The sequence below is a fragment of the Pleurodeles waltl genome, chromosome 2_2 (assembly GCF_031143425.1).
Source record: "Pleurodeles waltl isolate 20211129_DDA chromosome 2_2, aPleWal1.hap1.20221129, whole genome shotgun sequence".
Classification (NCBI taxonomy): domain Eukaryota; kingdom Metazoa; phylum Chordata; class Amphibia; order Caudata; family Salamandridae; genus Pleurodeles; species Pleurodeles waltl.
This window is the reverse complement of record NC_090439.1, coordinates 68,863,328-68,877,317: the sequence shown is the minus strand read 5'-3', so window position 1 is coordinate 68,877,317 and position 13,990 is coordinate 68,863,328. Positions and strand designations below refer to the sequence as shown.

Sequence of the window (13,990 nt, the reverse complement as noted above, 5' to 3'; positions counted from 1 at the left end):
GCTAGGGCGAAGGCCCTTGTCCTTTTTCGGCACCAGAGAGTAGCGGGAATAACAACCATGAACTACTTCTGGTGCGGGACCCTCTCTATGGCTCCTTTGGCCAGGAGAGCCTTGACCTCCTTGCAGAGAAGTGCCATATGATCCTCCGATAGATGATTGTAGTATGATGATGGCATGGCTGAAGGAGAGGTCTGGAAGGGGAGCGAGTAGCCCCTTTGGACAATTTGCAACACCCAGCTGTCCGTGGTAATGGATTCCCAGTGGGGAAGGTGATGGCGAATCCTGCCGCCAACTGGTCCCCAGAGGGGGGTCGGTCTGCCCAAATATGAGGCGCATGACCTCATTAAATTCCTTATGTTGGGCAGGGGTGGTACCGGCTTCTGGAAAGTTGGGGTGGCACGGAGCAGACCCAGGCGGAGGCTCCTAAGATGGAGGCCTAGAGTGTTGATGCTCTTCCCACGTCGCGTCGTTCGAGCGAGAGGGTGAAGTCGAAGAACGTTTGGACTTTTTCAACTTATTATTTTTCTGACCTGAATGTCCAAAAGACTAAGATGACAAAGAGTGGTGATAACTCCTTGACCGGTCTCCTGACCTTCCTCGCGAACGAGACCGGGAATGACGCAGAGTCAAGTGCTGGGCCGCCATGAGCTTTAGGGACAACTCCCACAAAGCCTTCGGGTTCATGGCCCGACACTCGGAGCACGACTTTGGGTCATGGTCATGCTCCAGACACCAGAGACACACGAGGTTTGGATCCATCAGACATCATTCGGCGGCAGGAGTCACAGGGCTTGAATCCAATCGTACAGGACATCCCTCAACACATCAAAAGTCTTCAAAAGCGATAGACACAAGTGTAGCAGTTAGTCAAAACATGATTGGGGTAGCTCTTCTCTGGATCTGCACGTAGGCTGGTGCGGAAAGAAAAAAAACTAACGTCAGTGCGCCCTCTCAAGGCCCTAAGAGTTCAGAAGTTCTTCCCTGATATTTAGCAGCATTGAATGTTTGCACCTGAAAGGTTTAACAACTGTTTTAAAGTTGCGAGAAGCCCTTTTGATTTGAAGAGTGAGGTAAGAGAGTGTGTGAACTATTTTAAGTGCTGTTGCAACACACTATGGTCCTGTGATAGGACAGTGTGGAAATGCATGGCAGGGTACATCAAAAGTTTCTTTTAGATGGTTTAATTATAGCGCGTTTAAGAACTTGAGGATAGAACTGCCTGAGAGGGAATTATAGTTTAGCCTAGTGATGAGGCAACAGCAGCGACGTAGCTTCAGAGAGGGGGACATCCCCCCAAATAAATACATATTTTTCTTGGTAGTTGGGTCTGGGCCCTGATTTGGGTCTGCTATATCTGTCAGCTTTCTTGCCATCCTAATTTCATTAAGACGTTGTAACCTGTACAGCTGCATTGAGTGTCACTGACTTGCCTACACGGCTGCTGAAAAATCCCAGTAGGTTGCCCACACACATGCGGCTGTACCTTTTTTCTGTTTTCGTAGAAAGCCAGCACTGTTGATAGCTTCCTTCATCTTTTTCGGTTCCTTGAATAGATGCTCAGCTAACTTCGCAAACATAACCCTAGCGAACAAAAGTAAGTTAAGGTAAATGAAAGCAACACAACTATGCACACAGACACACCTCTTCTCGAACCTCCTGGGAAGCATGTGCAACAGAGGTGCAAAATTCCTAGAGTTTGGCAAATCAACATTCATTACTGCCTCGTTACATATTTCCTCTTCTGCGTGCATCTTTTCACTGTGCACAAATTAAAACAATTAGTATTACCAATGCTTCATGTTGTTAAAGTGTTCTGTCGAATACGCAGCATATTTGATATGACACTACTAATAAGAGGTCCTTTTAAACGCCATCTTAATTAAGTGAAATAATATACACAGACTACTAAAACTAAGGACTCAGTACCAGTTCTTCAGAACAAAAAAAACATTTATTGAACAACATTTAAATTTATTTAACAGGTCGTGCTTCAAATACAGTCCAATTTATAAGAATGAAAAGTCCCTTTAAAAAATTGCTTCTGCACAAAACAGTTCCCTGTGTATCAAATGCGTAATAGTAAATCTAAAATGTTGTTTTCCGTTTATCCACCCGATTTAGAACTGAGAATACATATTTATGAATTTCGAAACTATTTGTTACAGCCCACAGGAGCTATAGATGTTTAAGTGCTTGTACAAAGTACATTTCATCTTTTATGAATAAGAATTCTGATGGGTTTCAAATATCGTATTAGGTAAACGACGGAAGAGACTGCAGTGGCTCTCAGACAATTCTAATTCCTCATGCAACCACGACGCCCAACTCTGGCAAAAATATTTGCACAACTATGTCTACGAATGCAGTCGGCAGTTTACAGAAAAAACATACAATAGCGAGCGTACGGGCGTTAGTCCTTCCTGCCATGCCCCAACTAGGGAGGGCCTAGGTGAAAACCTGTTTTTGACATTTAATAAGAAGCTGTAGATAGCCGCAGTTACTTCAGAAGTTTTGGCACACTCATAGTTGAGACAGAAATCTCTTTGAAAATGGACACACCATTTGGATTCTGGTGGCTTGATCGTTGGTTCAACGTTTCAATTATGGTCTGCTTCAATTCCCTGGTGGCATCCCCTCGTACTACCAGCAAAGCTGCAATGTGTTCATCCCTGTAAAGTAAAACAGAACATTAACTGGAAAACCTTTTTGAAAACGGTCCTCATACAAAGGAACTCCACAGTTCTCATAAAATACCTCTACGGCAGTCAGATTTATCCACGATCGTTCAGGTAGCACCAGCAAACGATGGACACGGTCTTACCTTGGAGTTGTATGTTAAACCACGCCTTGTTGCTCCAAGTAACTCGTAATGAGGGCCCAAACATGCTGACTATCCCATGGCCAGAATAATAAAGGCTTTAGAGCTTGAAAGTAGAACTTAAATGTGCCCCCAACGTGCAATTCAGTGTTCCATGTCCTGATTTACAGAATCTAATTCAGTGAAGTGCAAAGCACACTTATGTGGGAAAATCTACCTGTCTGGTGGATTTTTGTATTTATGTGAAAAATAAATAATGGCATGATAAAAACACAATAACTTCTACATAATCAAGAAATATATATATTCTTTTATTCTGTTAGATTAACCACAGTGCACAATACCATAACGTCGAAAATATGGCTCCCCACCCCCTCAACTAATCCCTCACCCAATCCAAACCGTTCCAATTTACCAAAAACTATTAATCTTAATTCAAATGATAACCTCCATCCTAATCATAGCCTTACCCATAGCAGTAAGCTTTACCCCAACCTCTCTAACCATATCCAAAACTATTTTTAAACCTTATGCTAACCCACATTTCTAACCTCATTTTTAATTAGTGTTACTTTATTTTGTTTAATCATAAACATTCACATTTCCTTAACCCATTGTTGCGGATGACGGTGGGTGTGTGCAGAGGAGGGCTCCATGCTGTCCTAGCACCCAGACATGAGGGAAGCGCTAGCACTCCCTCCATGTGCCTCCCCTCATAACATACCCCAACCAGGGATGGCAGCAAAAGAGCTTCTGCTGCCACCCCTGGCTCTATCCCCAGTGATCTGATGACATCAGCGCCCACACATCAAAACGCGTCCAGGATGAAGATTCGTTTTACGTCTTGGGAGGGGTTGGAGAGGGCAGAGAGGCATGGGGGGGAAAGGAAAATGTTTTTCCTTTCTCCCGGTTTCTCTCTACAATACATTACTGCGGTGGGATTACAGATGGGGCCGCAATCGTGCAGCAAGAGTGCACCCACTAATCACCAGGGATTTTCTTTTGGGGAGTGACCTGCTGGGCAAGGGTTGCTCTCCATTAATGGGGATAATATTTTGGCCGTTTTCTGCCTCCCTTGGGCAGACTGGCTATAATTTGAGGCCGGGGCAGAAAACCACTAGACAACAGGGATTAAGTTATCTGCATGTCAAGGGGTTGCCAACCGGGCAACGGTCACTCACCATCATGTGGGCAATATCTTGGCTGTATTCTGTCCCCATGGGGGCAGATCAGCTATATTTTCAGGTCCATCTGCCCCATGGGGGGGAAGGGTGCAAAAAGCCACTAGACACCAGAGATTAAGCAATTTTTGTATTTCAATCTGCCCCTGGGGGTGGAGGTGGGGGGGGGGGGGTAGGGTGAGGGTAGACAGAAAACCACTAGACACCCAGGAATAAGTTTCTGTGTTTGTGTGAACTGGAGTTTGGCTGATGGCGTGTGTGGACTGGTGTTTCATTGGCAGTGTGTGTGGACTGGCGTTGGACTGATGGTGTGTGTGGACTGGGGATTTTGCTGGTGGTGTGTGTAGACTGGGGATTTTTCTGGTGGTGTGTGTGTACTGGCCTCTGGCTGGTGATGTGTGTGGCTGACGGGTCAGATTCCATAGTATTTTATAAGGTTAACCGTTTTGTTTGGCATAATTTGCAGTTGTGATCTTCACGTGTTTGGTAAGAAAATGTTTATTGTACTGTTTACTTTTAAAAAGTATCATTGCCCTGCATGAGTGTGTTTTTTCAATGGTATAATAATTGCAGCATATTTAGCTTCTGTTTTATTGTGTGTCAAATTCTCTTTGGATCTGTGCAAGATGTGTATTGTGTTGTTTTGTGTGTAATTTTCTTTTGTTTTTCCTTTCTAGTGGGATATCATTGGTGCTTGCTGTGTCGGTGCAATTGATCCTCAGTCTAGCTGCCTCTGGGAAGTGAGTGGTACCAGTTTTGAGTTTGTAGGTCTTTGTGTGCTTTGTAGCGACTGACTCGACCTTCCATATTACTATATGCCAGTAGTTTTACTTTCTGTTCGCTAAAACCACAGTTTGTTTATTACTTATTTTACAGTGTTGGTTATTGTTTACTTATTTGTTGTGTTACTTTTATTAGTAACAATTATATCTAACCACAGGATTACTACTCAGCAGGTTGTTGGTTTGATTTTTTAATCTTCTTCTGACCATGATTCTGAGACTGACTCTACATCTGAGACACAGGAGGAAGTTCAAAATTCTGGCAGTGAATTTCTGTCAGAGAGTAATTGTCTGATGATGAAGCCACTCAGTTCGAAGAAAGTGCCTTTTTTAAAGAAGGACACTGACATGCTGTTAGTGCAATAGGAGGGATCTGGATTGCCGGCCGGGGCTGAAAAGCTTCCCTTTGGAAGTGTTGAACTCTGGGTTGCCTCAAACACATGGCATCCTGAGCTGCTTGCCTTTACTGGTGTCACAGGGTGTGAAGTCAATACTGAAAATGTTTTGCTTATTAATTTCTTTCAGTTGTTTATGGAAAATGTATTTTTGGATGAGATTTTTTACCAGGTTCATTTGTATGCTTAACAGTATTTGAGGGACAACAATGCCAGATTTAAGCCCCACTCTAGATTCAAGAGTATTACTGGATATGTCTGTTTACGTCTGTAATTTCAGGATGTACACTGGTAGGAATTCTTCTATCGACACCCCCAACCTGTTGTACGTCCACTTTTTGAGTCACTGAGAAAATTGTGTGGGAACTTGGTAGAGGACTTTTAAATAAAAGGTCACCATTTATGCGTAGAACAATTCTACCATGGGGTGCAATTGTTCAAAGAATTGTTCAAAGTGAGACTATGTTGCATGTGACACAATAAACCCTAACTGTAATGGTTACCCTAAAGGGCTTGTATCATAAAAAAAATAAAAAGATCTTCAAAGGGGGCAGTGCAGTGCTTTGCTTAGTGATGAACTTGTAACTGTGTCATTTTTCAGACAGGAGAAATGCCCACATGCTGATAAGTACTTCATCTGTGCCTGGGGTCAAGTTGCTAAAGTGTACAAACCTGTGTGCATTTTAGACTAAAATAAGCACAAGAGTGGTGTAGAAAGAGTAGATTAGAGGTTGGTACACTGCTGTTCTTAAGTCATACATTTGGTATAAGAAGGTGGTTGTCCCCTTATTTATTTTGGAAACCTTCATTCCTTTTGTTGTGTTCAAGACTTGTTCTCCTAATTCAAAGATTACTTTTTTTCAGTTTCGGCAGGCTGTAAGAGGTAGCCTTATTGTACTAGCACAGGCAAGTGTTCCTAGAGTTGAAATGGTGGAGGATGTGGCTAGATTGAAAGATCGCCACTTTCTTGATCACATTACTCCTACATCAAAAAAAAGCCTTTTCCTGTAGGAGATGTAGAGACTGTGTCCGAAGAGGAGTGTGGAAAGAGAGTCGTATGCACTGCCCTGTATGTCCTTTTAATCCTGGGCCTTTTATGCATACATGTTTTAACTCATACCACACGCAACTGAAGTATTGGGAGCAACGGTGAACATAAAAGTGAACTGACTGGTCTGTATCTTTTTATAATTTTTGTTTAGTGTCACAGTTGGTAGTTTGATGTACTTAATTAGACCTGTTGTGTCTGTAGTCATAGTTTGTTTTTCATCTCCTTCAAATTGATTTGTGTTGTATTTTTTGTTAAAAAAAAAAAGTGATGGTGTGTGGACTGGCCATTGGTTGGCAGTGTGCATGAAATTTTGTGGATTCCTGTTGATTCCAGAGGTTGACATCACAGATATGCAAGGAAAATGTACATAATTAGTCAAAGTTTGAGGTTTGCAAGGGATCCTGGGTATCACAGCCTGGTCAGAGGCCCGCAAGTCACCCCATAGTGGATTGCCCTATGTGTCTAGTTTGCAAAAATGTATGGGTTTGCTAGGTTTCCATAGGAGCCGGCTGAGCTAGAGCCCAAAATCCACAGCTAAGCACAGTGCAATAAATGGGCCAGATTTCAGTGGGAAAATGTGATGGGTCCATGTTGCGATGTAGGTATTTCCTGTCACGAGCACTAGGTTTCCCCTCACAAGTGAGATTCTATTTGTATCAAAAGACTTAGAGGAATGCTGGGTGGAAGGAAGTCTGTGGCTTCTGCGCAGATTCCAGAACTTTTCATCACAGAAAAGCGAAGAAAATGTGTTACTTTAGTCAAAGTTTGAGGTTTGCAAGGCATTCTGGGTAACAACTTGGTCAGAGCCACGCAAGTCACCCCATCCTCACTTGCCCTAGGTGGCTAGTTTAAAAAAATATACAGGTTTACTAGGTTTCCCTAAATGCCAGCTGAGCGAAGGCCCAAAATCCAAATCTAGGTACACTTGGAAAAAGTGTCCTTCTTCAGTGGAAAAATGTGGTGTATCCATGTTGTGTTTTAGGCCCTTTTTTTTTTTTAATCGCAGGCACGAGGCCTAACCATGTAAGTGTGGTACTACTATGTATCAGGAGGCATAGGGGAAGACACAATAGTAGAACAAGTTTTATTACCAATTCTATTTCTCAGCCTTACAAATTTAAGATACGGTGTAAGAAAGAAGACGCTTTGAGAAAGGTCTTTAATTCACATGCTAGTATGGGTACCCACAAATTCAGAAATGGGCGAAGAAATATGTTGTGCCCGTTTCGGAAATAAATAGGTTTCCTTGATACCTATTTTTATTCTCTATATTTTACCATATGAATTGCTCTATTCCAGGTACCCAACAAGAAACCATTGTAAGGCGCAGCTCAGTTACTGGCTCTGGGTACCTCGAGTTCTAGGAAAACCCACAATCCCTTTATATCCTCCCCCCAACCAGAAGGGCCTAGCAGATATAATGGTATTTTGCTGTTGTAAAATGTCCATCATGACGAGAAGATATATATATATATATATATTTCAAGAATGAGTGCATTTGGTGGCATGGTCAGCTACATGGCAGCTAGCAAGCACTGTGCTAGTGCTGAGGGTCTTGTTTGTTTGATCCTGTGAACATCCTGGAGTAGCTGTATTCACATAGCCAAGTTGGCACTGCGCCACTGGCTCCCCAATGGTCACTGGTGAAGAAACGCTGAGGACTGTGTTGGTGGCGGAAGGGCAGTGTTGGAAAGCAGCTCAGACCCCCACCTTTTTAGAGCTGAACCCACAACTGCTCTGGGCCCCTAAGCAACAACTGTTGAGCTGGTATAACAGTGGGAGGTAACAGCCTGGTGAGACGTAGTTACGGAAGGTGGAGAAAGGGGCCTTTGGTTTGTGCTAGGGATCCCCCCGACACATAGAAACTACCTGGCAGAGGCAAGTTAATATAAAGAGGATCATGGCTGGAGGATTGGCCTGGAGAGGGGGCTTAGAATGTAATGCCTTCACAAGCTGCTGCACTGCCTCTTCAACTCACCACCACTGCTTCTTATGGAATATGCCTTGTCCCGTTCCACATCTTGGAACCCGGCATGTTCATCGGACCGTGATAAATGCTGGGTGTGGGGAGAGTCTGCTATAAAAAGTACCCCTCCTTGCCAGGCAAACAAAGGATGGTGAAACACCGGATCTCTAACATTTTACCCTCCCTTGGTACGTGGGGGGCTGTACCGGCTTGAGCTCCCTCTCCCCTGCAGGCTGATGCCAAGAGCCGGAACCTAAACAGCAGGAAATATCAATAACCTGTTGAGACTGCCTTCGGCCATCTTTGCTGAGTCGCCCGTCTTCCGAGAAACATTGGTGCTTTCTGGACCAAGTGGTGGCGGGCTCCCATATACGGAAGGAGCCCTGGCTCCGGCGCCGCCACAGAGTGTGCGGGTTGTATGCATCCCAGGTCACGGAAGTGTCAATGAGGGTGTGGGATCTGGTGGCTAGCAGACTGGGCCTGACGACGTTCCCATCCCCAATGACACACCTGGGTGCGAACCCTGATTTTGGACCGGGCCTGCAGCGGGAGGCACTGCGCCATTGGCATGAAGGGGGCTGCAAAAGGGTTGGATACCTTTTTGACGAGCAGGGGGTGATCTCCTTCGACCAGAAGAGGGAGACATATGGCTTAACAGAGGCGGACAGGATGATGTACTATCAAATACGACACTGGGCCATGATGGCAGCTAATAGAGCATCAATAGATAGGCTGTTAACACCGTTTGAAAAATGGATCCTAGTGAAAAAGGATGATAAACGGGTGATCTCGGAGCTTTACGGTCTCTTACGGGGAGGCCCGTTCACCTAAGACTAAGGGTCAGCTGCGGTGGGAGAGGGAACTGGAAAGGGAATTGTCTGATGAGGAGTGGGAGGGCATCTTTTACAGGACACATCACACGGCTTACAATGCGGCAGGCACAGAGACAGCAATTAAGGTGGCCTCCTATTGGTACTACACCCCAGCAAGGATTCAGGCTTGGGGTCCCACTAAGTCCACCCTTTGTTGGAGGGGTGTGGGGGATCGCTTGTGCACCTACTATGGCATTGCCCTAAGCTTCATCGGTATTGGGAGAATATTATAGACACTATTGACGCAGCGTTTGATACTCAGATTCCCAGACTCCCTGCGTACACTCTGCTGGGCCTCCCTAACCCGCTTACTTTCCCCTTGAGATCATTGAAAGGACGCCAAATGGCTTTGGCCCTAAATGCGGCACTGCAGCTGATATTAGCTATGTGGGGTACTGACAAGATCCCGACATTAACATCATGGCTTCATAAGCTGTGGTTCATTCTTGCTATGGAAAAGCTAACTTTGACTTCACAGCAGCGCAGTGGTGACTTTAAGGAACTCTTGCAACCATTTTTACAAATATTATCCACGGAGTTCGCAGAATTGACATGTCCGGCCTATCTGAGGGTGCTGGAGTTGAATTGAGCGAATGGGAGTGAGTAAGCAGTGAAGACTTTATGGAGGACCAGTATCACATTGGAACATGGCCTGGGTTTGAGTGATGGCTGTATGACATGCCAGTCGCGGGGAAACAAAGTTGATGTTTTGTTCATGCTTTATACATGTTTTGTATCAATACACATGGAGCACGCTTCATATTGCAGCACATGACTGGGGGCATCCCCATCCGGGGTGTGAGAAAGCAGAGGAGGTTGTAGGGTGGCCTCCTGGGGTAAGATGCTTGTTAGAAGACTTTGGCGGCCTAATTCTTCCCCTCCAGACAAGTAACATTGCTTTGTTATTGTATTACTTAGATTAGCTGCACTTGTGATGTTTATAACTTGAAAAATAACAATAAACAGATTTGATCCATAAACCATCACAACAGGATACCAGCATCCATTGCTGTTTATATAAAAATCTAGTGCCGTTCAGTGCGGTTGCAGGGGAGAAAGGTACTGGGGAGGGGACTCCTCTGAGGAGTAACTGAGAGTGGTTGAAGGGGGGCGGCTCAATATGACTGATGAGTAGGAATTTGAGATTAGTTATGGGCCTGCAGTGAGCAACAGTGATGACAAGGGCTGCTAAGGGGCCTCTCCGCAATATCAACCCCCACATTTTTATTTATTTATTTGGTTTTCAATCGGGAGGTTTGGTGAAGTAGCACTTTCTTGGAGACAACTATCAGCTGCATCTGAGGGACTTGGTTTGCAGGTGCTGGGAGTTATGAGTGTTACCCATGAATTGATACCATCAAGAGGATGGTGTGGTTTTGAACAAAGTGGGGAAATACTATTTGGGGTTTACGGTTTCGTTAAACATGCAAGGACAGGCACAGTTGGCTTAGCTGCATGTTTTACCCAAGGGGTAGGGGAAGTGCTTGAGGAATAGTTAATTGTTTGGTTGCAATACCAAATATAGATGCCTTGGGGGGGCATGGCCAAGTAACATGGTGGCCAGGATGTGAGTCTCCGAGCTCTCGGCCCAACCACTCTGACCATTCAACCTCCTGCTGCCTTGATCACTAATAGCTCTCTCACCCCCCCACCCCAACCTACTCCCCCCCTGGGGTATGGCCACAACAAAGGGTGCAGGCGGAGGTGATTGGACCTGAAGCGGCGGCAAGCCCAGCATCACTGGAGCGAAGATCCTCTGGCCTACAGCCTGCCAGTGTGCGAGCAGGCAGAGCTGGCAAGTCTGCTGGGGGGGATGGGATGGGGGGGCTTTTTGACAACCCCTGGGAAGGTGCACTGATTACCCCAATTTTTGATCTGGAGTGAGGCAGAGAGCTGAACTCCAGCAGTCCTGCGGAGAGGCCATGGGAAAGGAGCGGTTGGAACGTTTGCACCCAGCTAACACCATCACACAGTATACAAAGCTGCAGCAACCGGCCTAGAGGATCATCAGACAAGGTGGGGTGGAATTTGCAGGAGGATACCCAGAAAGGAACATGGATCCTTTGCAGGCGGAACTACTGGCAGCCATTCATGGTTCTCGGACCGCACTTGAACAAAAAGACAAAACTGTCTCCACAGATGTCAATCTTCTATGTGCTGATCTACGGAAGGTGGCAGACAAGGGCAGAACAGCTGAGAGTAACATTGAGTCATTGCTGGGGGAGGTCACTACCCTCAAGCGGCAGATAGCTATGTTGTTCACAGTATCCAGTGAGCTTTGGAGTGCTGGATGGAAGGTGCAGAAGGTTGCTCCCAATGCAGTAACATCAGAGTGCTGGGGTTCCTGGAGAGGGTGAAGGAAATCTCAGTGCAGGTCTTCTTGGAAAACTGGGTGCGGAGGAAGCTTCAGTCATGGGGCTTATCAGACTTCATTGTGGTTGAACAGGAGAAAAGGGCTCTGGTGCCTGCCACCTCCCGACCCCCACCCAGGGGCCCCACTAAAGCCTTCATCACCAGAATGCTGAATTATCATGACAGAGACTGTATATTGCGTGCTTCCAGTGAACAGGCCGTGCCCTTGTTTGAGAACAGCAGAATAGCCATCTACCTGGCCTACACCAAGAAGGTGCACAAGCAAAGTAAATTCTTCTTAAGTGTTAACAACTGCGAGCATTGCAGCTCAAATACCTGCCCTGTATCCCTCAAGGCTGAAGGTCATTTCGCAGGGGAAGGCACATTTCTGCAACCACCCAGAGGAAGTTTGGGAGTGGCTGGAAATGTGATAAAAGTCAGCAGCGCTCTGCCCCAGCAGGAGTACATGGGGGCCTTCAGACTGCACCCAGTTGAGGTCTCACATGTGACCGCGCTAGAAGTGACTGTTGGGATGCTGGCCCTTGGGGCTTCCAGCAAATGACAATTCTGGAAGTCAGTATCATGCTGGTGGGAGGAGAGGAGGACCCGGGGAGATCATCAGGAGAAAGGTCTCCTTCCCCCGGGCCTGGATCAGAGATAGTGCGTTGGGCCCTGCAACAGACTGTGTGCTGATCACGCTGGACTCGAAGGAGGTGCGGAATTGAACTTACCAGTGCTGCAAGAGAGCCTTTATTTTCCGATGATGGACAGTGATTTTAGGCTGCTGACGTGGAACGTCAGATGGCTAGGCTCCTACACAAAAAGATACAGGGTGATCACCGGTCAGTATAGCCTGACTGCAAGAGACTCACCTGGACGATGCCGGGGCCGCAAAACTGGCCCAGAAATAGCAGGGTCAAGTTTTTCATTCCTCCTACTCTAAATACACCTGGGGTGCTGACGTGCGTGGCCACGGGCACACCCTTCTTCTCATAAGCTGAGGTTGATGTGGAGGGTAGGTATGTGTTGCTACAGGGTGCACTGGATGGGACGGCAGTGACAGTGCTTAACACGTATGCCCCATATGTAGATGACCCATGCTTTTTCTTGCAATGCAAGATCTGGTTACGCAGGACGCAGACACACCCATTTTCTGGTTGGGGGGACTATAATTGTGTGCTGGACTGTGGCCTCAATAGGATGCCACCCAGGGAGGTTACCAAACCCCAAATGACTAACACTTTTAGAGAGGTCATGGACAATTTGCAGCTTGCAGATCTGTGGCATACACGCCACTCCCTAACTCATAGTATGCACTGTAGGCTGGACAGGATACTGGTGGGAGGCTCCACTGTAGCGGACTGCGCTGCTGTGACACACCTAGCCGGGTTCCTCCTAGCTCATTCACCAGTCTGCCGTATGGTGAAGTGGGGGTGTCTTTGGACGGAGGGGAGCGGCATGGAGGCTAACGGCAGAGACACTCACAGACGCTGTGGAAAGGGAATCGCTGTGCTGGGACTTGACGGACAACATGGAAGACAGCTGGGGCACTGTGTATAGGGCGGATCCCCGGGTTGCGCAGAACCTTTATAGGATATTTCTAGAGGGCCTGGAATTTCTGAGAATTAGGGAGGCTGCGGCTGAGGACCATGACTCTGCCATTGACCATGTGGAAGTGCGTATGGTGCTGCCTATGCAACAGCGCTCCAAGGCATGGCAGGGATGAGTGGAGTTTTTGTCCATGGTCAACCAGGGCCTGCTTGAGGTCTTTCTGGATGCAAAAGAGGCGGGGGTATTGCCACCCACCATGAGAGAGAGTGTCATATGCAGGCTGCTGAAACTTGGCAGGGATATGACTGACCCTACAGCAGAAACGCTTACTATGATCAATTCAGACGTGAAGGTCCTACACAAGCAGCCAATCGTTTGGACCCCATGAGGACCAGTGCAGGATTATCCCAGGATGCAACACTGGGGTGAACCTTAGGCGTTTGTCACAAGTGATGCACGAGAGTGAGAGCTGCAGAGACAAAATAGCCCTGGTTTCTATTCATCTGGAAAAGGCTTTTGTTATACCACTGATTGGGGGTATTTGCTCGAGGTCCTCTGGGTCATGGGGTTCAGGCCCCAGTTCTGAGGCTGGATTAGGCTGCTCTACACCTATCCTAGGGTCAGAATGCAGGTGGGGATTGGGCTTTGAGCAAGGGGACACACGAGGGCTGCCCCCTATGTTTTATCTTAGATCCCCCCTAGTAATTCCTCGAGATGCTGTTGTGCCTTTTGGATGACTTTGGGCCCCTTTGGTGCTGTGGATCAACCATATTAAGTCGGAGCACCTACCAGACATCGGTCTGCACTGGGAGCTGGATGATTTCTGTGGTCTGTGAATCATGGTGGCACACGACAGGGCACAACAGATGAGCCTCACAATTGGGAGGGTGACAGACTCACTGTGAGCCTCAGCACCTTTTGGAATACGTTCCCGCAATCATTGATGGACAGAATAGGTATCTCCAAGATGGTGTTCCTACTGCATTGTTAATACATCATACAAAATTCTCTCTGCCTGCTAG

The 13,990-nt window shown here is 46.6% G+C and overlaps 1 protein-coding gene across 1 annotated transcript in view; it reads right to left on the bottom strand.

Moving 5' to 3' along the window:
* Nucleotides 1-1,929: 1,929 nt before the first annotated feature.
* Nucleotides 1,930-13,990, bottom strand: part of EXOC3 (exocyst complex component 3) — a 334,614-nt gene continuing 322,553 nt past the window's right edge. Inside the window, exon 13 of the mRNA XM_069219462.1 lies at nt 1,930-2,669. Coding sequence (XP_069075563.1) covers nt 2,498-2,669 — 172 coding nt within the window. The 3' untranslated portion in view covers nt 1,930-2,497. The remainder of the gene's footprint in view (nt 2,670-13,990) is intronic.